The sequence below is a fragment of the Vanrija pseudolonga genome, chromosome 3, assembly GCF_020906515.1.
Source record: "Vanrija pseudolonga chromosome 3, complete sequence".
Lineage (NCBI taxonomy): Eukaryota > Fungi > Basidiomycota > Tremellomycetes > Trichosporonales > Trichosporonaceae > Vanrija > Vanrija pseudolonga.
The window spans coordinates 1603910-1626275 of NC_085851.1; the positions used below are offsets into that span (position 1 = coordinate 1603910).

General features: G+C 61.7%; 9 protein-coding genes across 9 annotated transcripts; 6 read left to right on the forward strand and 3 right to left on the reverse strand.

Annotated features, from left to right (window-relative positions):
* The first annotated feature begins 154 nt into the window (after positions 1-154).
* UTP11 (U3 small nucleolar RNA-associated protein 11) lies at positions 155-1357 on the forward strand. The gene is made up of 4 exons (XM_062770712.1): positions 155-245; positions 294-815; positions 858-1036; positions 1088-1357. The coding sequence occupies exons 1-4, from the start codon at positions 224-226 to the stop codon at positions 1319-1321; spliced, it is 957 nt and encodes a 318-aa protein (XP_062626696.1). The 5' UTR covers positions 155-223; the 3' UTR covers positions 1322-1357.
* A 932-nt stretch (positions 1358-2289) lies between these two features.
* Positions 2290-4725, forward strand: ams2 (CENP-A multicopy suppressor protein 2; the record flags this gene model as incomplete). The annotated part of the gene is made up of 3 exons (XM_062770713.1): positions 2290-2332; positions 2374-2548; positions 2583-4725. The coding sequence occupies 3 exons, from the start codon at positions 2290-2292 to the stop codon at positions 4723-4725; spliced, it is 2361 nt and encodes a 786-aa protein (XP_062626697.1).
* Positions 4726-5031: 306 nt separating this feature from the next.
* KdelR (ER lumen protein-retaining receptor) lies at positions 5032-5882 on the reverse strand (the record flags this gene model as incomplete). Its single annotated transcript, XM_062770714.1, has 4 exons — positions 5032-5079; positions 5175-5259; positions 5298-5781; positions 5861-5882. The coding sequence occupies 4 exons, from the start codon at positions 5880-5882 to the stop codon at positions 5032-5034; spliced, it is 639 nt and encodes a 212-aa protein (XP_062626698.1).
* A 541-nt stretch (positions 5883-6423) lies between these two features.
* cta4 (Manganese-transporting ATPase 4) lies at positions 6424-10496 on the forward strand. The gene is made up of 3 exons (XM_062770715.1): positions 6424-6474; positions 6541-6656; positions 6709-10496. The coding sequence occupies exons 1-3, from the start codon at positions 6467-6469 to the stop codon at positions 10311-10313; spliced, it is 3729 nt and encodes a 1242-aa protein (XP_062626699.1). The 5' UTR covers positions 6424-6466; the 3' UTR covers positions 10314-10496.
* A 1153-nt stretch (positions 10497-11649) lies between these two features.
* On the forward strand, positions 11650-12602 carry can_1 (Carbonic anhydrase 2; the record flags this gene model as incomplete). Its single annotated transcript, XM_062770716.1, has 5 exons — positions 11650-11847; positions 11894-11911; positions 11947-12016; positions 12127-12329; positions 12492-12602. The coding sequence occupies 5 exons, from the start codon at positions 11650-11652 to the stop codon at positions 12600-12602; spliced, it is 600 nt and encodes a 199-aa protein (XP_062626700.1).
* Positions 12603-12937: 335 nt separating this feature from the next.
* RPB9 (DNA-directed RNA polymerase II subunit RPB9) lies at positions 12938-13718 on the reverse strand. Its single transcript, XM_062770717.1, has 5 exons — positions 13666-13718; positions 13601-13622; positions 13427-13548; positions 13288-13374; positions 12938-13236 (listed from the first exon to the last, which is right to left on the reverse strand). The coding sequence occupies exons 1-5, from the start codon at positions 13692-13694 to the stop codon at positions 13125-13127; spliced, it is 372 nt and encodes a 123-aa protein (XP_062626701.1). The 5' UTR covers positions 13695-13718; the 3' UTR covers positions 12938-13124.
* Positions 13719-14636: 918 nt separating this feature from the next.
* Positions 14637-17263, forward strand: CXT1_3 (Beta-1,2-xylosyltransferase 1). The gene is made up of 5 exons (XM_062770718.1): positions 14637-15397; positions 15444-15740; positions 15781-15869; positions 15907-16595; positions 16633-17263. The coding sequence occupies exons 1-5, from the start codon at positions 14841-14843 to the stop codon at positions 17110-17112; spliced, it is 2112 nt and encodes a 703-aa protein (XP_062626702.1). The 5' UTR covers positions 14637-14840; the 3' UTR covers positions 17113-17263.
* Positions 17264-17425: 162 nt separating this feature from the next.
* On the reverse strand, positions 17426-19018 carry cccA (Vacuolar iron transporter cccA). The gene is made up of 3 exons (XM_062770719.1): positions 18600-19018; positions 18383-18443; positions 17426-18332 (listed from the first exon to the last, which is right to left on the reverse strand). The coding sequence occupies exons 1-3, from the start codon at positions 18955-18957 to the stop codon at positions 17591-17593; spliced, it is 1161 nt and encodes a 386-aa protein (XP_062626703.1). The 5' UTR covers positions 18958-19018; the 3' UTR covers positions 17426-17590.
* A 1089-nt stretch (positions 19019-20107) lies between these two features.
* SPCC757.13_1 (putative transporter) lies at positions 20108-21989 on the forward strand (the record flags this gene model as incomplete). The annotated part of the gene is made up of 10 exons (XM_062770720.1): positions 20108-20277; positions 20313-20322; positions 20362-20377; positions 20410-20462; positions 20499-20559; positions 20602-20791; positions 20839-20926; positions 20962-21066; positions 21110-21928; positions 21963-21989. The coding sequence occupies 10 exons, from the start codon at positions 20108-20110 to the stop codon at positions 21987-21989; spliced, it is 1539 nt and encodes a 512-aa protein (XP_062626704.1).
* Positions 21990-22366: the final 377 nt, after the last annotated feature.

Below are 22366 nucleotides of genomic sequence, written 5' to 3' on the forward strand. Positions count from 1 at the left end.
TCGGAAAAAGTCGAGTATGGTCCGACGTCGCCGAGTGAAGCAAGTGATACCCTACCACGTGGTCGGTCGGCCGACGTCACAAGCCTGTAAACAAATTTCACACGTAATTGCTCCCAAAAGTTCAGTGTTCTATGCAAGTTGCTGCAGTTGCCACCTATCTCACATTGAAACCTCAAAGACAACCTCGTTCAGCAACCCCAGGCCACAAAGGCAGCTGCCCAACATGGTCAACGCAGCGAGGAAGAGTAGGTGGACACTGGACCCGCTCCCTCGAGCCGATCGCTGACCTCCAGACCTCATGTCGAGGCGCAACCACAAGGAGCGTGCCCAACCGCTTCACCGCCGCAAGCTTGGCCTGCTCGAGAAGCACAAGGACTATGTCCACCGTGCGCGTGATTACAAGAGCAAGAAGGACCGTATCAAAAAGCTGCGCGAGAAGGCCGCCTTCAGGAACAAGGATGAGTTCTACTGGGGCATGATCAAGGGCAAGACAGACAATGGAGTGGCCATCGCCAACCGCGGGAACGAGGCGCTGTCCGTCGACGTCGTCAAGCTCCTCAAGACGCAGGACGTCGGATACATCAAGGTCCAGATTGCGCAAGACGAGAAGAAGATCCTCAAGCTTCGCGCCCAGCTCGAGGTCTCCGCCCCTGTCGCTGGACCAAGCTCAGAGTGGACGGCGGCGTCTGAGCTCGCAGAGGTGGAGAAGCTCGCAGAGATGGGCGTCGTGCTCCGCCCCGATCAGACAAAGCGCAAGGGCAAGGGACGCGCGCCGGCCCAGGGACACGTTGTGTTTGCCGAGGGCAAGGAGGAGTGTGAGTGCGGTGACTGCCGTGTGGACGACGCTGACACCTCAGTCGACTCTTACGGCGCCGAGGAGGAGACAGTAGAGGTGGTCGAGGAGGAGGAGGCCGCGCCCGATCTTGGATGGCTCGCACCCCCAGAGCCAAAGAAGAAGCGCAAGGGCAAGGCTGTGGCTGTTGTGGAGGAGGAGGAGGAAGAGGACGATGAGGAGGAGAGGCTGGAAGAGGCAAGGGTGAGTGGGGTGGGCCACCCTTCACCGACTGGAGTATGTCTGACATTGCAGGAACACCGCATGGAGCTCCTCGGCAACCTCTCAGCCCTGCTTGGTCGCGTCCGCCTGCTCAGGCAAGCCGAGGCCCGTCTCGAGACGACCAAGGGGCTCATGGGCAAGGGTGCGGCACGCAAGGTGCGCGAGGAAGGCTTTGTGGACGACGAGAATGCGCCTGAGGACCGGAATGGCGAGCGCAAGAAGTTTGTTGGCAAGCAGTGGAAGTGGAAGCTTGAGCGGAGGAAGTAGGTGTGTGTGACAGTGTATGTATAGTATTGCATGGCAGGTGGGCGTATGTGCCGGGGCGTACGGCGTGACCGCGTCGCGTCGCTTGATCGCTGTCATGATGACTGCAATGTTGATACCCCTGCACCCCTGCCCGCTGTGTGGGCATCTTGGAGCCGCCAGCAAGAGTGCGTCGCTCGACGCGACCGTCACCCGCTGCGCTTAGACCTCGACGCGTTCACCCTGGCTGGCTGGCACAGCAAGCAACACACACTCCAATGACTCCAAACACGGAGCCCACCTTTTGACCGCATTGTAATGACGCCTGGGGCATGCCATTCCGCACTACATTAGCGGCCATGTGCGAGTGTGCATAGGATGAATTGCTAGACGCGGGGCTATGAGCCAGGGGGTGAGTCGTGCCCAATTGGCTTCAGCTCAGCAGATTGTGCCGGCGGAGACACGACACGGACGCCACAGGGGCAAAGTGGAGACGCGAAGGTGGGCTTGTGGGTGTCGACAATTTGGTCCCGAGTCCAGCCAGTGGACCCAGTTGTTGACGCGACTGGTTTTCTCGTCAGGGTGTTGCACGTGGTGTTTGGGTCAGGCGGCGTTGGTTGGAGCCGTGGGCGGCGGCGGGTGTTTGACTCTCCCCTTGCTCCTGCTCGCTCGCACCCACCGGCCGGCGTCAGTCAGTCAGTCAGGAATTGCACCACCCAGCCTTCAGGCTTCAACCAACCTCAGGACTGAAAGCGCAACATTGATCACTTCGCGCGACTACATCGACAACGACGACGCGACGACACTCTCACTTCGCGTTGCTTGTCCCTTCATCTCTGCGCGCCGGCACCCAACTCCACAACTCGGATCCCCGCCACCGGCCGTTCTTAAACTCCTCCTTCCTCCCCTTGCCTCGCCAACTCGTGTGATCACCACCACCACCACCCCTCCACTATCGCGTCCACGTCCCACCCCGCAGCGGCCCTCTCACCATGGCCCAGCCGCTCACCCCAAACCGCATCCACCAGCTACCTGGTACGTCGCGCACAGACAAAGGAAGCCGCTGACCCCACAAGTCCAAGTCTCGTACCACCTCCAGTCGTCGAGCCAGACCTTCCTCGCAACCTTTCCCGGCCTGTACCAGGTCTACGTGCACCCCAATGTTGGGGGGTCCAGAGTGGATGGCGCAGAGGACGAGGCATGGGGAGCAATTTACCTCAAGACAGTGGTGCAGGGCGTAGTGATGGCTAGGTGAGTGCGCCGCGGCGTCGACGCCAACGGGGAGACGCGTCGTGATGGCGTCCGCCTATAATTTGCTCACGCGGTGCAGCCCCGAAATCCACCCGACTCACCCCGGCACGCCCGACCTGTCATTATATGTCCTCGACCCCCGCGAGACCTTCCTCCGCAAGTCGCGTGCCGCGCCGGCACACCGCTTCGCACCGCACTCGGAGGTGTGGACGGGCAAGGGCCTCGTGTCGTGGGCGCTGGGCGAGCCCGGGGCGGGGAAGAGCTTAATTACCGGTAGACTGGTGCGCCGCGCAGAGTTTGTCGGCATTGGTGCCCAGGAGGCGGGGCTGTCAGGCCTGGAGGCGCTGGCGGCCAACAGCAGCCAGGACCGCGAGGCGTGGGGTATCGAGGTCGCCATCGGGCTCAAGTCGGGCATGTCGTCCGCCAGCATGTTCCCTGGCCCCCTGCACTACGCCGTCGAGAGTGGCATGTTTTCCGGAGTGCTCCCTGCCGCGCCACCTCGTCAGCCGACCCCACCGCAGGTGGCGCTTCCACCAAGCGAGGCTACGCCAGTCGACCTCACCTCGGACATTTCGATGGGCAGCGAAGCCGACACGGCGACCGTGCCTGCAAAGCGCCCACTGCCAAAGTCGACTGGTGGTCGTCCACGAGGACGTCCACCCAAGCAGCCCAAGCGCGGCCCTGTCGCTACACAGCGCGAGAGACTCGGCGCATTAGACGGCAATCAGACGGCTGCACGCTCGTCACCTGCGCCGCCGTCGTCCCGCGCCGACCAGTTCTTCGCCAGCATCCCACCTGAGCTGCGACCTGACCACATGTCCAAAGAGCATGCGCAGAAGCTGCTCCAGAGCCCAGCGTTCCTCCGCATGCTCGAGAAGATCACCGGCACGCCGATGCTCGCCCTTGCTCAAAAGGAAGCCCGCAAGTCGCAAGAAGCACCCCCGACGCCAAAGTGCTGGAACTGCGGCACCATCAAGAGCACGGTGTGGCGTACGAGAAACAACGATGAGGGAGAGAGCGTGCGCGTTTGCAACGCTTGTGGACTCTACTATAACAAGACCAAGATGATGAGGCCGCCCAGCCTCTGGTCATCGGTTGACACCCCTACTGGCCTCGACAGGACGCTGCTCCCGCGCTCGGCCGCTGGAGAGGCAAGCACCTTCAAGCGGACATTGACCATGGTCGCGGAAAAGGATGCGCAGCGCATCGCCAACATGCGCGCCACGAGATCACGAGCCTCTTCTTCGCTGCCTGCCATTCCCCGTGCCATGCCCATGACCTCGCCTCCTCGCGGCCCGGCACCACTTCCAAAGAATGTTCGCAACGCCAAGTTTGCCGGTACGACGGCTGTGGCTGCCAGCTCCCCAGGCGGCTGGGTCGACGCTGGGCCATCATCGTGCCCGCCCTCGGGGCCCGTTGCCGCGGCCGACGACAACACGATCGACCCCAACGCCAGCCCAAACACCAATCTTCGCCGCATCTTTGGGGACGCAATGCCCAGCCTCGCCATGCCACTCAGCGACGACGGTGCCGGCACAGCCGAGAGCCACACAGGATGGAACGCCGATCTGTCGGCGTTCTTCGACGTCGACGGCTTCTCGATGGCGCCTGGGACGTCGCACAAGTCGATCGCCAAGTCGCCTGCTCTCCGCTCCCAGGCCGACATCAAGGGCGTATCGTCTGCCCTTCGTGGGCGGGACATCGACCTCGGCATGGCACCCACGAGCATGGCTGCGAGCTCAGAGGACGACGTCTTCTCGCAGCTCTTCCAGCGCACTTCATCAGTCGGCAACCTCGACGCGTCGGATCTCGGGCACCAGCCATCCGACACGCCGGAGCCGTTCGACTTTTCGCAGCTGCCACCGAGCTCGCCGCCGTCCATGCCGTCCAACCTGCCACACTCGGCTCTGCTCCTCTCTAGCCCTGGTGGATCGCCAATGGACATCAGCCCGCGGCCCGAGAGCGAGGCAGGCTCTCGTGTGAGCCCGCCGGCGCTATCTGGCCTCCGTCACTCCGTGCACGCGGACGACGCCAACGAGGAGGTCGACCAGAAGCCGGTGATCTCGGCTGGAGATCAGGAAATCCAGGACCTACTGTCCAAGCTCGCGTCCAACGGCAAGATGAGCGACGAGCTGCTCGCCCTCTTCAACGCGTTCCCCGCCGCGTCCACGGCCTAGGCCTAGGCCATCTGTATAATACTGGACAATCCCAGAACAATCACACACGTGAACACTGTCACACACGCAGCATGCTGTAGCATTTGTACTTTCTCGAGCCGTGTTTGGCTAATTTTGCATGTCATCATCTGCCGTCCATGCATTGTCATTTCATTCTATGGTACTGGCACCAATGCAGGAGAGCACAAGGCCGCATGTGTTCCGGACACGAGGGCCAATGCCTCGGTGTAAAGACGGCTCGTGATGAGAGTGGGTATGACCTCTGCTAGATCGTCTGCGCGCGCACCGCCGTTCGTCGTCGCCCATCTATGCGGGGAGCTCAAACTTCTGTCCGCGGAGGACCTTGGTGACGTACTGCGGCGGATTAGGGGTGGTGTACGACGCGCGCGTGCGCGTGGCAGACCAGCCACACCCGCTGTGGGGTGGGCACTCGCCACACGACCACTCACAATGTAACCAAAGTCGGCGTAGATTGCTGTCTGGATGATACCAGCGGTGACAGCGATGGGGTCAAACTGGCCCTCGGTGATGTAGCTGCGGGGTTAGCGGCCCTTCGGCACCAGTTAACCCACCGGTAGATCCAGTTGGGGATGTAGAGACCACGGTAGAGACCGAGAGCGGCGAGGTAGTGGGTGGTGATGGTCTCCGCCTCGCCAGTACGCTGGAGCATGAAGAGCTGGGGGAGGATGGCGACCGACTCGAGCCAGATGGAGAACGACCACATGATCTCGGCGAACGAGAACTCGTAGTTGAAGATGAGAGCGAGGACGGTAACCGGCGCGAGGATCCACACGAGCTTGAACGTGTCGAGCGCGGGGTCCTGGGTCGCGCGGTAGCGGTACTTCATGAGGTAGAGGGTGTAGCCTGTCGCGCCGATGAAGAAGAGCTTCATGAGCGTGTTGTACAGGCTGTGGAAGGCCCAGAAGAGGTCGAGGTAGCGCGAGACAAAGACGGCGAGGTAGAGCGCCTGCGACTTGAAGCTGATACCGCGGCACGAGCGCGACGTCGTCATCTTGTGCAAGAGGATGAAGATTGACGCGAGGTGCGACAGGTCGCCTGGGCAATGTTAGTGAGCTAGCTTGCTGGCTGCGCGCTGCGCGCGGGGTTCACACGCGCAACGACCGGCACAACGCACCGAGGAAGCGGAAGATGTTCATGGTGGCGGCGGGGGGAGGTGACGGGGTAGCCGGGGTAAGGGGGAAGGGTGGGGGGGTATCGGCGATGCGACTCGTCTAATGAGCAGATGCCGACGAGGACGAGGAGGACGAGGAGGGTGTGATGGAAGTTGGCGACGAGTGTAATGGCTCGGGCGGGCTCTAAACTTGTTAACGTGGAGGCGTCGGCGCGTAGGTAATGGAGGCGACGGGCGGAGGGATGCCAGGCCCGGCAGGCTGGCTGGCTGGCTGGGCGGCCAACGGCGACACCGGGGGTGGGCACTCAGGGCCAATGCCATGCGACAAGCGCCCCCACAGCGGACGGGAGCAAATCTCATTGACAATCCCACCGTGGGGATCACGTGATTTGCTGCTGCCCTGTCCCCCGCGTGGCGCCGCAGCGGACATGGTGCCACCGACCGCGTCAGTGTCGTCGTGGCCTGGCTGTGGGAGTTGCCTGGGTGCAGGTGGGTGGTGCCGCGCCGCCATGTCCGGAAAAGTGGTCCACCAAGGCCGCCGCCTGGCAATCTGACTAAAAGTTCGACAAGAGTCCATCTACTTCGTGTACTCTACACAACACACACAACATGTCGTCGTGAGTACAGTCGCGTTTATCGCAGTTATCGCAGTGGCGAGCACGTATGCTGACCTTGTCCTCTAGCGCAGCCCAACTAAGGGCGGCGTCGCACCCGGCCATCCAGAGCCAGGAGATTGACTGGATCTGCCTGGAAACCCCTATCAGATGGTACATGCGCATCTATGGTCTCCCGTTCTTGTGTAAGCAGCTCGTGGATTTCCTGGCGCGATGCAAGCTCACCCCCACCCACAGCCCTCTACCCCCTCCTCTACCGCGCCTACTACTACAAGTATGACGAGTGGATCGTGTCCGAGGAGTGGACGTTCATCTACTGTGTCCTCCTGTTCGGCGGCCACGCGCTCAGCTTCCTCGCCACGCGCTGGAGCAACGCTGTGCGCGCGTTCGTCTGCTACAAGACCGAGTACTCGCTCAAGACGGCTTCGCACGTCCGCGTCGTCCCCAAGAAGCAGCGCGGCAAGGGCGAGATGGTCCCCCTCGACTCGAAGCAGACGCCCAACAGCGACGAGCCCACCTACTCGTTCATCTACCAGCGCGACACTTACGTCTACTCGCCCGACACCAAGACCTTCACGCTCATTCCCTACCCCTGTGACGCGAACCCGCCCCTCAGCGTGTTCCAGGACGCCCGCGGCGTGCTCACCCACACGCCGACGACCAAGGCCGCCGCGACCGCCCTCAAGAGCCTCCCCAACCTCGAGACCCTCAAGGCGACCTACGGCCCCAACGAGTGCCACATCCCCATCCCCAGCTTTGTCGAGCTCTTCGCCGAGCACTCGGTCGCGCCGTTCTTCGTCTTCCAGATGTTCTGCGTCGCCCTCTGGATGCTCGACGAGTACTGGTACTACTCGCTCTTTACCGCCTTCATGCTCGTCGTTTTCGAGTGCACCGTCGTCTTCCAGCGCGTTCGCACGCTTACCGAGTTCCGCACGATGAGCATCACCCCTTACCCCGTTCAGGCTCTCCGCGACGGCAAGTGGACAGAGGTCATCTCGTCAGAGCTCGTTCCTGGCGACGTCATCTCGGTTCTCCGCACCAAGCCGGACTCGGGCATCCCCTGTGACCTGCTCCTCCTCCGTGGCACTGCCATCGTCAACGAGGCCATGCTTTCCGGCGAGTCGACCCCTCTTCTCAAGGAGAGCATCGAGCTCCGCGAAGGCACCGACCGTCTCGACATCAACGGCGCTGACCGCAACTCGGTTCTCTTCTCTGGCACCAAGGCTCTCCAGGTCCAGAAGGCCGAGCCCGGAGGTATCACCACTCCCGATGAGGGCTGCCTTGCTGTTGTTCTCCGCACTGGCTTCGGCACGACCCAGGGCCAGCTCGTCCGCACCATGATCTTTTCGCAGGAGCGCGTCTCGGCCAACAACTTTGAGTCGTTCCTCTTCATTCTCTTCCTCCTTATCTTCGCCATTGCCGCCTCGGCCTACGTCTGGATCAAGGGGCTCGAGCGCGGCATGGCCAAGGGCAAGCTCCTCCTCGACTGTGTTCTCATCATCACCTCGGTCGTTCCTCCCGAGCTCCCCATGGAGCTCTCGCTCGCCGTCAACGCCTCGCTTGTCGCCCTCCAGAAGTACGCCATCTTCTGCACTGAGCCCTTCCGCATTCCCTTTGCTGGACGTGTCGACGTCTGCTGCTTTGACAAGACGGGCACCATCACTGGCGAGGACCTTGTTGTCGAGGGTGTCTGCGGTGTCGACGCTGCCGACCCCAAGCACCTCGCTCCCGTTACCGAGACCAGCAAGGAGACCACCCTCACGCTCGCTGCCGCCCACGCCCTTGTCCAGCTCGACGACGGCACCATTGTCGGCGACCCCATGGAGAAGACCACTCTCACTGCCCTCGACTGGAAGCTGTCCAAGGGAGACAACGTCTCGCCCAACAGCAAGGACGCTCCTTACAAGTACCAAATCAACATTCGCCGCCGTTACCAGTTCTCGTCGGCTCTCAAGCGCATGTCGACCATCTCGGCTGTCACCGACGCCAGTGGCCGCAAGTGGGTTGCCGCCGTCAAGGGTGCCCCCGAGACCCTCAGGAAGATGTACACCAAGGTCCCCGACTTCTACGACGACACCTACCGCTACTACACTCGCCGTGGCTCGCGTGTCCTTGCCCTTGGTTACAAGACCATGACTGTCGACGCCAACAAGATTAACAACATTCACCGTGACGAGGTCGAGTCTAACCTCGAGTTTGCTGGCTTCCTCGTCTTCCACTGCCCCCTCAAGCCCGACGCTGTCGAGACCCTCAAGATGCTTGCCGACTCTTCGCACCGTCTCATCATGATCACTGGTGACAACCCGCTCACCGCTGCCCACGTTGCCCGCGACGTTGAGATTGTCGACCGCGATGTCATGATCCTCGACCTCAAGGAGGGCTCCACCGACGCTCTTGTCTGGCGCAACGTTGATGAGACCAAGATTGTCGACGTCAACCCCGACCTCCCCATTGACGCCGACATTCTCAACAACTACGACATCTGCATCACTGGCGCCGCCGTCAAGGAGTTTGAGGCTCGCCCAACCTGGAAGGACCTCGTTACCCACACCTGGGTCTACGCCCGTGTCTCGCCTTCGCAGAAGGAGTACATTGTCACGACTCTCCGTGAGCTCGGCTACACCACCCTCATGGCCGGTGATGGTACCAACGACGTCGGCGCGCTCAAGCAGGCCCACATTGGTGTTGCCCTTCTCGACGGTTCCGAGGACGACCTCAAGCAGATTGCCGAGCACCAGCGCCTCGACCGCATCAAGAAGGTTTACGAGCAGCAGTGCAAGATCTCGGCCCGCTTCAACCAGCCCCCTCCTCCTGTTCCTCCTCAGCTTCGCGAGGCCTTCCCTGAGCTTGTCAAGACCCAGGAGGAGGTCGCTGCCAGCCACCAGAACGCCCGCAAGCGCAACCCCATGGAGAAGTTTGACCTCGCGACCATCACCACCAAGCTCGCCGACATGGACGAGGGCCAGGAGGTTCCTCAGATCAAGCTCGGTGACGCTTCGTGCGCCGCTCCCTTCACTTCCAAGCTGTCCAACGTTGCCGCCATCTCCAACATTATCCGTCAGGGTCGCTGCACGCTCGTTGCCACGATCCAGATGTACAAGATTCTGGCCCTCAACTGTCTTATCACTGCCTACTCGCTCTCGGTTCAGTACCTCGACGGCATCAAGTTTGGCGACTACCAGGTTACCATCACCGGCATGCTCATGAGCGTCTGTTTCCTCTGCATCTCGCGTGCCAAGCCCGTCGACAAGCTTTCGCGCGAGCGTCCCCTCGGCAACATCTTCAACCTCTACGTCCTCCTGTCGGTCCTCCTGCAGTTTGCCGTCCACATTGTTGCCCTCGTGTACATTACCCGCCTCTCGCAGGGGCTTGAGGACCGCGGTGTCATTGACCTCGAGAAGAAGTTTGAGCCTACTCTGCTCAACACTGCCATCTACCTCCTTGGTCTCTCGCAGCAGGTGTCGACCTTCGTCCTCAACTTCCAGGGTCGTCCCTTCCGTGAGGGCATCAGCGAGAACCGCCCTCTGTACTACGGTCTCCTTGGTGCCTCGGCTGTTGCCTACTCTGGCGCTACCGACCTGTTCCCCGAGCTCAACAAGTGGCTCCAGCTTGTCGACATGAGCTTCAACTTCCGTGTCAAGCTCACGCTGGCCATGATTATCGACTTTGGCGGCTGCTACATCATTGAGGTTGGCTGCAAGTACCTGTTTGCCGACCTCGAGCCGGCTGAGCTTGTCACCCGTGGCCGCGAGCGTCGTGAGAAGCGCCGCGCGCTCGAGGAGGCCGAGAAGGCCAAGCAGCCTCTGCCCGAGCTTGACGCGGTTGTCAAGAAGGACCAGTAGAGGGGGGAGAAGTGTGGGAGGTGGAGAGGGTGAGCGTGGAGGCTCAGCGCTCCGCCTCGTGTAGAGTGGCCTCGGCCACACCCTTGCATCGTCGAGCCAGCGCGCGCGCGACTGGCTAATCGTAGACTAGCATGAAACATTTGACATTTTAATGCGCGGGTGATGCATGTTTTGTTTCGGATGCTGATTAGTGGCTAGCCGAGCTAGCCGAGGCAGGTGGCGGACCATCGTCCACTGGCGCGGTGTCAAGCGCGCAGCCGCCGCCGTTAGATGCGAGTCGCGACAAACATGCAGGACGACGAGGCATGCAGCAGCGTCGGCTCTGCTCGGCGAGCCACGGCCGGAGCTCGCTCGGTGCTCGCGGTGCACCCTTGCTACGGTGACTAACTGAGGATGCAAATGCGCCCGTGTGACTGGCGGCACGACCACGGGGGCACAGGGAGGGGAGCGCGGCGCCGCGCCGCGGGCTTGCAAAAGGGCGCCATCGTCCGCCAGTCAGTCGCCGGGGGTAGTGATGGTGAGTCGCGGTGACAGCGGGGGGGTACGTTGTGCCGTCGAGATAGATACCTAGATGCGTTAAAGGCTCCGAGAGTGCTAGTGGCTAGTGGCAGCATGCCTACGCGCACCGATTCCAGTGAACGCACCCCTCCCCCCTTGTAGCCCCTTGGCACAGACGGATTAAACGTTTCCAAGCCCTTTCCAACGGCATCGCGCGGTTGGCGTGCCTGGCGAGTAAAAGTCGGTCCGTATCGCGTCCTTTGGGGAGGGACGAAGGGCACGCCGTCCCGAGACACATTCGGCGCCGAGGCCGTGTCCGTCGCCGACGACGACGACGAGGACGACGACGACGACGACGACGAGCACACGAGCACACACGACGCCAGATGGCTTTTACTCCAGCGAGAGCAGGCCGCTGCCGCCAGCCCCAGCCCCAGCCCCAGCCCCAGCCCCCGATTCCCACCCCCGCCGCTGCTGCCGCTGCCGCTCGGTCCGCCCGCGGCACCATCTGTGCCACCCCCTCAACATCCCCAGGGCTGCAGCGTTGCTCGTCCTCCTCCTCTGCACACTCCTTCCACCACTCGTCATCTATACTCGAGTGTAACACTCGCCAGCGCACGACGACGGCGGCGTGCACACGCCGTCCTCCCGGCCTGTTCCTCCTTTCAGCAGGAGGCCTCGTCCTCGCACCTTTAGCGGCTCGAGCATCGACGCAGCAGCATACTTAAGCAGGATGCTGGCGTCTCCTCGCCCGCTGCACACGCAGCTCACCACGCCGCCCCAGTTCCCCGCCGCGCTCCCCACCCCGCCGCTTTCCCCGCCAGCCAACTCCGTCGCAATGTCCGCGCACCCCGAGCTCTCGCCATACCTCTCCGGAAACGCCCAGTGGGCCGGCCAGACCAACGCCGCGGACCCCACGTTCCTCCCGCAGCTCGCGACGGGCCAGGCGCCGACGGTGCTCTGGATTGGCTGCGCCGACTCGCGCGTGCCCGAGAGCGTTATCATGCAGCGCAAGCCCGGAGACGTGTTCGTGCACGTGAGTGGGAGCGACGGCAGAGATGGCACAACTGACACCCGCCCAGCGTAACATCGCCAACCAGGTAGGCTTGCCTCGCCCCGCCCCGCTGACATCCAGTTCCAGTCCGAGGACGACTCGGCCAACGCCGTCCTCAACTATGGTGTCCTCCACCTCGGCGCCACGCACGGTGAGTAGAGCGGTGTGGGAGACTGGGACGACGGAAGGGCGCTAATCATCGCCACCATCGTCATGCCACGCCACACTCGACTGTCCACGATCACACACTCCATCACACAGTCGCCATTGTCGGCCACACCGCCTGCGGAGGATGCAACGCCGCCTACGCCGCGCCCAAGGAGGGCGCCGCGCCGGGCAACTCGCTTGGCCGCTTCCTCGCGCCCCTGGTCAAGCTCCGCCACTCGCTGCCTGCCGGCGCGACCGCCGACGACCTCATCAAGGCCAATGTCCGCGAGGGCGTCAAGAACGCCGTCGCTTCCGACGTAAGTGGACCCAGCCAAGGGGGGGCAGGGGGTCGACGTGCGAGACCTCGACGTGCGAGGACGTCGCGCTCCTCGCAGGCACGATCCTTGTGCAAATTCCCCAAATACCCCACCTTCCCCTTCCATCGACCCCACCGCGTCGGACAATACTCACCCGCCCAGACCATCCAGACGGCCTGGGCGCAGGGCAAGCAGGTCTACGTCCACGGCTGGCTGTACGACCTCAAGACGGGCCTCATCCAGGACCTGCACTACTCGCAGGGGCCGCAGTAGGTGTAGGTGCGTGTCACGGGGCCGGCGGGGCGCCGTTCCGTTGCGTTGCGCTGCACCGTTTCAACACCACAAAAAGTCGAGCCCGAGCTCGGGCTCGCGTTAGACGTTTCACTCTGGGATCATAGCATATCCATATCATTTTGTACATAGACATAGTAATGCGACGAGTAGGGAAGCTGGGCGGGTAGGGCAGTGATGGCCTGTGAGGGGTGCGATCACGTCCGGTCCAAGCGTCGAGGCACGACATGACCATGATCTGCAACCGCCGCGCCGCTCTGCCTCTCTTCAGAAATGAAGCCCCTCAGCCATTGCGTCAGTCTGTCGCTGCCACCAATCCCATACAGTACTATACAATGCATTCTAGACACGATTCTGAGACGATCTAGACACGGAACAGGCGGAATGCCGAGGCGAAATGCCGATGCTGATGAGGACGTAACACGGAGCGGAGCGAGAACGGAGACGCGAGGGGGACATTGGCGCAATACGCCGCAGCGACAGCCACAGTCGTGCCCGCGCCGTCTACCTCGTCTTGACCTTGGGGTCGCGGAAGAGCTGCTTGCAGTTCATGCAGTAGTAGAAGAGCGTCATGTTGGTGGTATGCCGCTTCGCCTGGTCCTGGTAGAAGACGGCTCTGTGGGGGGTCAGCGGCGCACTCGCAACTCCAGGGCCCGCGCCAACGCACCCCTCATGATGGCACTTGGGGCAGGGGATCGCCTTGCGCTGCAGCGTCGGGTCCGTCTCGAGGTCTTTTGTCTCGCCGGCTTGTTCCCTGGGCGGTGTGGTCAGCTCAAGTCATTTCCAGATCAGCTAGCTCGACCCACATCGCAACCGTCAACAGGTCATTCTTGTACACGCATGGCGCCCAGTTGTCCTCGGCAACCGCGTTCTCAGAGTAGTTGCAGTTGCGGCACTGGTACAGGAGGACCTTGGAGTTGTTGTCTGACTGTGAAGAGGGGGTTAGCTCGAGAAGCACATAAACCGCTTGGTGAGCTCACTCGTGGATACAGGAGGTTGTTGCTGACCGTCAGTAAGTGTACACGCTCCATCCTGTGCTACTCACCACTCTCCGCAGAACTTGAGCGTCGGCATGGTGGTGGTGGCGAGATGAGTAAGGTGATAACAATTGTTGTTGCACCGGCGTTGAACTTGTGCTCGAGGTCGGAGGTGTCATGAGTCATAGGCGCGGCTCCACGTGACTCATAGGCGTGAATCATGTGATTCATAGTTACTGCGCGCCTATGAACCCTAGATTGTGCCAGTGGACGCGAGATCCGCCAAATCCCCTAGTGCACTGCAACGCGCAAACATCGGGCAACGAAACCCGTACCCAGATTCCAAGGTGGCTGCTGGCTTGGAAGCCTCTCTTGCGGCCAACCAGCCTCTGCGCGCCAAAGGAGAGAGGGAAGGAAGGAGCACAACAACATTGGGGCCTCCCCGCTCGACAAGACAACATTACAACCCATCACGGCATGCACTCGTCCAGCATGTCCTTCTGTATTCGGGGATGCAGCCAGCCAGCCAGCAACAGCACATATCCGCAGCTCGGTCGGCCTTGACAACGCGGTGACCTGCATGACCTGTACCTGTAAATGGCTACTGCCGCGTTCCCACGAGGTACAGCCGCTCGTCGGCAAGCATGCTTGTTGCTCAGAACAACAGGGGTCTCGAGGGCACCCGGCATCTGCCCCGATGCTGTACCCTCCCTCTGCGTCTCTGCCCGCCGCCCGCCTCCGCCTCCGAGTTCGGTTGAAACGCACTTTTGGTCCTTGTGCCAGCTAGCTAGCAGTGATACCAGCAGCTCTCTTGGCGCGTGCCTAAGACAAAGCTAGCAGGGAGACCCCTCTTGCACACAGCACCAGTGACAGCAGCCCTCGTCGCCCGGCACACTGTGCGAGGCCAACTTTCAGTAGCGCCGCGCGTTTCCAACTGATCCTAACGCTGCAGCCACCGCCGCTGCTGCCGCCACCGCCCACCACGACGACCAAAAACCTGGCCGCTCGACCAAGCATTCCAACACCTCCACGCCGCTTTGCATTGTTGCATACCACCACTAACTTGCTTCACCCCGCATTCCCACATTTTTACTCCACTCGACACCATCTTCCTTGTAGACTTTGAACAACATCCCGACACACACACACGGCCAACGCCCGACGCGTTGCCCTCGTCACACACGGCCACGCCGGCACCCCTCCCATCACACCGCGTCCCGACGCGTGGGACGACTTATCCACAATGGCACGCAGTACCCTCCCCCTCGCTCTCCCCTTCACCATGCCCCTCCCAAGGCGGCTCATGATGCTCATCGGCATCACAGTCACCGTCTTCCTCATCCTGCACACCTTCGCCCCCGCCGTGCTCCCCCCAGCCCTGGTCCCCTGGATCCCCCACCACGAGCCAGACTCGTCGTACTGGTCGACCAACAACTGGACCCCGCCAGTACTGAGTGACACGCGGCCCGACAAGATCAAGGAGTGGGACGAGAACGGTCGCTGTCTCTTCGTCTCGCCATTCGACGCCCTCTCGCCTAAGGAGAGGAAGCTCGCCGCCACCCTCAGCCTCGAGGAGGTTGTCCCTGGCATCTTTGGCGTGCGCGGCGCCGGCAAGACCGAGTCGGACGCCAACGGCACCGTCTCAAAACTCGAGACCCCTAACCCCATCCTCGCGCTCCTCAAGGAGGGAGAGGAGAAATGGCAGAAGCTGGTCAACCGCCAGAGCAAGACCCTCGAGCAGGCTGTCAAGGTGTACGAGGAGCGGTGGGGCCGCCCGCCCCCCAAGGGCTTTGATGACTGGTGAGTAGGCCACGAGCGTTGGCGGCATCGCACTAACAATTACCAGGTGGCGCTTTGCGGAGCAGCACGAGGTCATGCTTCCTGACGAGTACGACGCGATCATGGAGAGCCTCATGCCCTTCTATGGTCTCCCGATTGGCACCCTCAAGGAGCGCGAAGAGGACGCCGAGAAGGTCGTCGAGACCTTTACGCTTATCATCGGACCCAACGACAAGGGCGAGCAGTCCGTCGAGCTCCAGTGGAACGACGACTATGCTCGTGACACCTGGTGGGCGTCGCGCGGTCGCGCCGAATCTCAGATTGAGCTCATGGAGCCGTTCCTTCACATGCTACCGAAGATGAGGTACGTCAAAACATTGCTGTGCGACGTCTGACACACGTAGGACCACTTTCTCGATCCACGACCAGCCGACCATTCTCCTTGACTACCAGCGTAACCAGGAGCTCCTCAAGGCTGCGGAGGCACACCAGGGTGAGTGCGACTCTCCGGTTTGAGTGCTGATGACCAGTGTCCACACATCCCAACGAGGAGGACCGCCATGAGCAAGTCTACGAGAGGGCATGCTCGCCTACGTCGCGTCTCAAGATGGGCGACAAGGACCAGCTCCAGGGCGACACCTTCATCTTCAAGCACCTGGCTGCGATGAACCCCTGTGACCACCCCTCGCTCCTCGACACGCACGGCATGTTCCTGGAGAAGCACAATGAGGGCACTCACCCCCAGCCCCACACCAAGCTCCTCCCCCTGTTTGTTCCCTCAAAGACCATCCTCAACGGCGACATTCCAGTCACCCCCATTGGCAAGGACGGCCGCCGTGACGACGTCGGCCCAGACCCCAAGTGGACCAGCAAGAATGGCAAGGTCTACTGGCGTGGTCTTGCCACTGGATTGAACAAGAATAAGAAGGAGGGTTCCCGCTGGCGCGAAAGCCACCGCGAGCGTCTCCACTTCCTCGCCAACGAGAAGGACAAGGACAAGACGGCCGAGATTCTCGAGCCCATCGAGTCGAGCGGTATGGCTCGTTACAAGAACTACACGCTCCGCTCCCTCGGGCAGTACTACATGAACGCCAAGCTTGCCGACCAACCGTGGCAGTGCGACGGCAACGACGGCACCTGCGACGAGATGAAGGCCGAGATTGACTTTGCGCCCAAAGACCCGTCAGAAAAGTCCAACGAGTACAAGTATATCCTTGATGTGAGTGGGCACTTGGTTGGCAGCGCTAACTCGACAGGTTGATGGCAACGCTTGGAGCTCGCGTTTCCCTCGTCTCATGGCCAGCTTGAACGTCGTCATCAAGTCGACCGTCTTCCCCGAGTGGAACTCTCACTTCCTACCCGAGTGGTACGCCTACGTCCCCACCAAGGTCGACTACTCGGACCTCTACTCGATCATGAGCTTCTTCCGCGGCAAGCCTAACGGCAAGGGCTCGCACGACGAGGTGGCCCGCCGTATTGCCCTCAACGGTCAATGCTGGGTGGAGCGCACCTGGCGTCGTCAGGACCTGCAGGCGTACATGTTCCGCCTGTTCCTCGAGTACGGCCGCCTTATTCACCCCGACCGCGATAGCGGCGTCATGGACTTTGTGCTCCAGGACTACCACAAGGACAACAAGGAGCCCGAGCACGAGCACAAGGAGGGCGAGAAGAAGGAGGGCGAGAACGCGGCCGACGAGCTCAACAAGGAGGAGGCCATCCCCGGCATCGAGTCGTAAACAAGACCTTGCGGCGTTGCGCACGCCAGGAGGCACATTTCTAGACTGCAGGTGTTACACCTGTCCATTGTACCACTAGTCGGCTTGGCTGCAAGCTGGCATCATCATACCCTTCCATCATAGGCTGTGTGTCATGCACGCATACATCTGATCAAAATGGGGCGCGGACAGCTCTGTGTCACCACAAGAGATCGCGTGAGAATTAGTTCGCGAACCAACATCACGAGCCCCTGATCGCGCGACAAGGCCGTCCTCGTGATCCAAGTCTCATGCGGTATCGTCAACAACAGGTGAGCACGTAGCGCGCGACGGGTCAAGAAACGGAAGTACATTCGGGTTGAGGAAATACAGACAGGGCGGAAGGAGCTCGCGTGGAAGGCCCATCGCGGCCGGCCAAGGATGGGTATACGTATACAGCGTGTTGTGTTGTGTGGTGGGGGCGGGAGGTTTGTGTGACGCGATGAGTCCGCGCACACGGTTACTCCTCGACGCCGAGGATCTTGACCAGAGCAAACGCACAGCCAGCAGCCAGGCCACCGACAAACAGCATGCTGATCGCACCCCAGACGTAACCGCCAACGCCGCCAGTAGCGCCCGTGAAGTAGGTCTTGAAGGTGCCGAAGATCAGAAGGATGATGCCGGTGACAATGGCCGACCAGATGAGGCCGAGCTCGGCCGAGTCGGTGAAGACGTAGGGGAGGAGGGGAATGAGACCGCCGATAAAGTACGAGAGACCAATGGTGAGGGCCGAAATCCAGAGACGCGAGCGGGGGACCTCCTCCATGCCCTCGCCAAACTTGAGGAGGAAGGCAGTGAGACCGACGTTGGGGTCGCTCTCTGGCTTGTCGGCGGCGGCCTCAATGTCGGCGGCAGTGTAGATGCCCTGGTCCTCGCAGACGTCGTCCTCGACCTCGCGGAGGTCGTCGGCGACGAGACGCGAGAGCGCCTCCTTGACACCGAGGGGACCGAGGATGGCGTGGACCTCACGCTCCATCTCGCCGTCACACGAGCGGAGGACACGAGCGTGCGTCTGGCGGCGGAGGTAGTGGAAGTGGTCGAGCTCGGCCTGCGAGGCGAGGAAGCCTCCAAGACCCATCGAGATGGCACCGGCACACAGTTCAGCAAGGCCACCGGTCACGACGAGACGCGACGAGCCGAGCGACGACAGGCCGGCCGTAAGGGCAAAAGGAACGGTAAGGCCGTCCGAGAGGCCGATAACGCTAGGGTGGGTGTCAGCGTGGCTGAGGTCAAACGCCGGTGCTCAACTCACATGTCTCGCACAATCTCGGGGGGAATGAGGTGACGCTCGTCGTCGCCCTTGAGCTCCTTGCCTGCGGGGTGTTAGCACGAACCTAGTACGAACCGAGTTGCACAGGGGCGATTCCGCGACGCGTCGGGTATCCGAGTAAGGCGAAACCCCCTCCTCACGAGTCCCTGCAACCGTCCCGATGCCCTCGCTCGCCACCACCACCACAAAAACCACTCACAGCACTGGCCGGCACCGTGGGCGACACCGCACTTTGTTCCGAGGGGCTGGTCGCCAGCAAGAAGGTCCTCGACCTGGGTGCGGCGCGACTCGCGCTGCGAGTTGAGCGACGTGCGGCTGGCGGTGCGCTCAATGCCCCACACGGGCTCGGCGGACGCCTTGTTTCCGCGCTTGAGGGGGACGGCGGCGCCTGACGCGGGCGTGAGGCTGCTCGAGCTGCCCGTCGCGCGGTTGGCACCACCGCAGCACTTGCCCGACGCGTTGCCTCCGCAGCAACCGCCGCTGGCGTTGTTGTTGTTGCCGCCGGAGAGGAGGGGCTGGCGCTCGGTGCCCTCGTTGGACGACTTGGAAGCGGGCATGGTGAGTGTAGGAGGTGAGTTGGTGAGGAAGAGTAAGAGGAAAGAGATGATGAGATAGAGTTGTCCGGGGGAGGGCAGGTAATAATATGCCGCCTCCCCCTCCCCTCCCACCCGTGCCCCGTCTTTGTCAGTCACACACGTCATGCGACAAAACACTTGCCAGCATAGGAATTTTCGCCCTAACCGAGTCCTGCCCAGGCGGGGGCGGGATCAAAATTCTGTACCGTGCCGCCAGTATGCAATCGCCCTGAGCTTTGGTTACCGCCATCACTCAACCAAAGCGTAAATGTAATACATTGATTTCTATTGGCTGTCAAGACTTGAACGGCAAGCCGAATGCCCAACCCCCGCAACGCCTCGTAGGCCTCGCATCACTCAAGTCAGTCACCGTAGGCCGACATCCGACAAATGCACGCGCTGCGGTTGGGCCCGCGCAGTTCTGGGCGCATGCATAACGCGCCAAGGCCCTGCCCTCCCTGCGATTCTCGGCCGGCGTTTGCCTTGCCTGCACGTTGCTTTAATTGCTTTCGGCCTTGACAGGTCGAGGTGGAGCACGCAGTCGCACTAGTCGGCCGCGGAGGTCACATGGTGCCTGTTGTCGACAAGTCGCCGCCAATAACACGCCGCCAGATATCTATCCCATGAGAAACGAGTGGAGCGCATCAGCCGCTGGACGCGACGACGCCGAGCCCAGCCCAGCCCTTCACTGCGTGACTGTTTTGATTTCTTGGAGAGCTGGGGTAGTTGTGCTTGGCCTGCCGTTGATGGCCCCTGCGACGCGTCCTGTCTTCCCTGCCGAAGATCCATGCCGCAAATCTGCGCAGCAGTCACGCAGGGGCCGGCACGTGGAAGAGGCGGATGTCTCCGCCCGCCCCCACTCCCAGTGGCAGCCTGGTCTGGGGTAATAATAGTCGACCTCTGACCTCTGTTGAGCTCACCCCATCGCCAACATACACAAGTGGGCAGCCAAATAACAACGAATGACACGGGCCCAGCTGGATAATTAAGTATAGCGAGATTCTTTGACATCATAGTACGATAGGCACAATGCCGAGGGGGTGTGGAGCGCCAGGTGGAGGTGGTCCGGTGACCAGGGTATAAGGGCAAACAGCGTCGCGGCGGCTTTGAACCTTCGCCCACTACACGAGCCATGACCCGAAGACATTCATCCAGCGCGACTAGCAAAGAGGAGGCGGCAGTCGGTGACAAGGAGGTCGTCGATGTACGCTCGCCGCACAGTATCGAGGCCGAGACCGTTGTGGATGACGTTCCGGTCTACTCTGATGCCGAGTACGCAAGGGTACGGCGCAAGGCCGACTTGTGAGTGTCGCGAGAGGGCCATGCTGACCTCCCAGCATCCTGCTCGTGCGTCGGGTGGTGCTGGGTGTCCGCTAACGCCGCAAGCCGATGCTCATGTTCAGTAAGTCGCGCGACCAGCACCGCTGACGGCAGCCTATGGAATCCAGTACATGGATAAGACTAGTCTGACGCAAGGTGTCATCTTTGTGAGGCTACCGAGGTGGTCCCAGCTAATAGTGCAGGGCCTGCGAGAGGACACGAAGATCACAAACCAAGAGTACGCGAATCTGACCACACTGTTCTGTGAGGCTCCGCGCCACCCGCCACCAGCCACTAACACCCCAGACATGGCCTACGCCGTCGCCCAGTTCCCGTTCACATGGGTCATGCAGCGGTTCCCGATCGGCAAAGCGCTGAGCGTGTTCGTCATCCTGTGGGGCGCGTGCGTCATGTGCCTCGGCGCATGTAACAACTATGCGCAGCTGGCCGCGGTACGCGTCCTCGTCGGGGCGTTCGAGGCGGTCGTCATCCCCGGGTGAGCTAGTCAGCCTTGCCACCACACCACCCAGCTGACACGCCTAGCTTTGTCATCCTCACGTCGTCGTGGTACCTCCGTAAGGAGCAGACATTCAGGCAGTGCCTGTACTACTCGCAGAACCAGGTGTGGGGGGTGAGTATGGCGTGCACCGCGGACGCTGACGCCAGATCGTCGCGTCCGTGGCGGTGTACTTTATGGCCAAGGCGGCAGCCAAGGCCGGCGGGATCGCGGGCTGGCGCGTGATCCAGTTCTTCATGGGCGGGCTGACGATCGTGAGTGGCAGTGTGGCGGCGTGACCCTGCTGACCGACTCGAGGTGTGCGGCATCTTCGACCTGCTGCTTATTGGCACGCCTGACGAAGTCTGGTGGCTCAAGAAGGACGAGAAACGCATCGCCAAGGCCCGTATCGCGACCAACGCTACCGGCGGGGCAGAGGTCGCCTCGTGGCGCTGGGAACAGGTCCGCGAGTGCTTCCGCGACCCGCAGTACTACTTCTGCATCCTGTTCAACTTCCTTGTCATGATCCCCAACGGCGCGTTCATCACTTTCAACACGCTTATCATGAAATCTTTCGATTTTTCTAGTTTTGACGTGATTATCTACAGCATGCCCTCTCAGGCCATCGCCATCTTCTTCGTCATCGTCCCGGGCCTCTGTGTGCAGTACTACCCGAAAACCCGCTTCCCATGGGCGCTGTTCGTCACGGCTTTGGCCACCGCCGTGTTCCTCTTCACCGGCCTGTGCCCCGAAGACACGCCAAAGTGGACCAAGTGGGGCGTGTACATCTTCTCGCTGCCGTTCGCGACGGCCATGTTCCTCATCTGGCCGCTGATGAGCATCAACGTTGCCGGGCGCACGAAGAAGACGTGGCTCACGGCCAGCAGCCTGATAGCCTACTCGGCCGGCAACATCCTCGGCTCGCAGATCTTCCGCGACCCGCCGCGGTATGTGCGCGGCCTCATTGGCGTGTCCATCGCCATGATACTGTACATGATCCTGTTTGTCGTCTGGTGGATCTACTACATCCGCGAGAACCGCCGCAGGGACAGGGTGGTCGCGGGGTTGGGCTTGACGCCAGAGCAGCAGGAGGACGAGCGGCGCAAGGCCGGCGAGCAGGACATGACGGATGTGCAGGTGGGTGCGGGTGGTGTTCGCGCTGACCCCACAGAACATTCACTTCCGATACCTATGCTAGGCTGCAGCGCAGCGCTTCAGATACATATGCCAGGCTGCAGCGCTGCAACCGACAATGCCACAAATAAGTTGTAGACTCCCCCAAATGCCACAGGCACGTGCCACACGTGGCCAAGTTTATGTCACGTCCGTCTCAGGATCCCAAGCCCGCCCAGGCAGGACGCGCCCCACGCCCCCACTCTTCCCTCCGCGCCTCCACACACGCGACGTCCAAGGCCCCACTGCAGGCGGCAGTCTGCGCGTTGGTCCCCAAAAGTCGCCATATCCGCTGTTTTGGCGCCCTCGCCCTTGTCGGCGCCGGCGGCAACAGTCACAACTCTCACGCTTCAGGCGGCTGGGCGGGCGTACGTAGACAGGCGTAGAGCATGCAGATACGCA

Coding starts and splice junctions, on each gene's coding strand:
- RPB9 (XM_062770717.1), bottom strand. CDS start 13,694: ATGCCGACGCTCAAGTTCTGCGGAGAGTG. Junction 13,549..13,600: donor ACAACCTCCTGTATCCACGA/GTGAGCTCACCA, acceptor CCCTCTTCACAG/TCAGACAACAACTCCAAGGT. Junction 13,237..13,287: donor CCCAAGTGCCATCATGAGGG/GTGCGTTGGCGC, acceptor GACCCCCCACAG/AGCCGTCTTCTACCAGGACC.
- cccA (XM_062770719.1), bottom strand. CDS start 18,957: ATGCCCGCTTCCAAGTCGTCCAACGAGGGCACCGAGCGCCAGCCCCTC. Junction 18,444..18,599: donor CCACGGTGCCGGCCAGTGCT/GTGAGTGGTTTT, acceptor AACACCCCGCAG/GCAAGGAGCTCAAGGGCGAC. Junction 18,333..18,382: donor CCCGAGATTGTGCGAGACAT/GTGAGTTGAGCA, acceptor CACCCACCCTAG/CGTTATCGGCCTCTCGGACG.
- cta4 (XM_062770715.1), top strand. Junction 6,657..6,708: donor CTATGGTCTCCCGTTCTTGT/GTAAGCAGCTCG, acceptor CCCCACCCACAG/CCCTCTACCCCCTCCTCTAC.
- CXT1_3 (XM_062770718.1), top strand. CDS start 14,841: ATGGCACGCAGTACCCTCCCCCTCGCTCTCCCCTTCACCATGCCCCTC. Junction 15,870..15,906: donor GGCTGCGGAGGCACACCAGG/GTGAGTGCGACT, acceptor GCTGATGACCAG/TGTCCACACATCCCAACGAG. Junction 16,596..16,632: donor AGTACAAGTATATCCTTGAT/GTGAGTGGGCAC, acceptor CTAACTCGACAG/GTTGATGGCAACGCTTGGAG.
- UTP11 (XM_062770712.1), top strand. CDS start 224: ATGGTCAACGCAGCGAGGAAGA. Junction 246..293: donor GGTCAACGCAGCGAGGAAGA/GTAGGTGGACAC, acceptor GCTGACCTCCAG/ACCTCATGTCGAGGCGCAAC. Junction 816..857: donor TGCCGAGGGCAAGGAGGAGT/GTGAGTGCGGTG, acceptor CTGACACCTCAG/TCGACTCTTACGGCGCCGAG.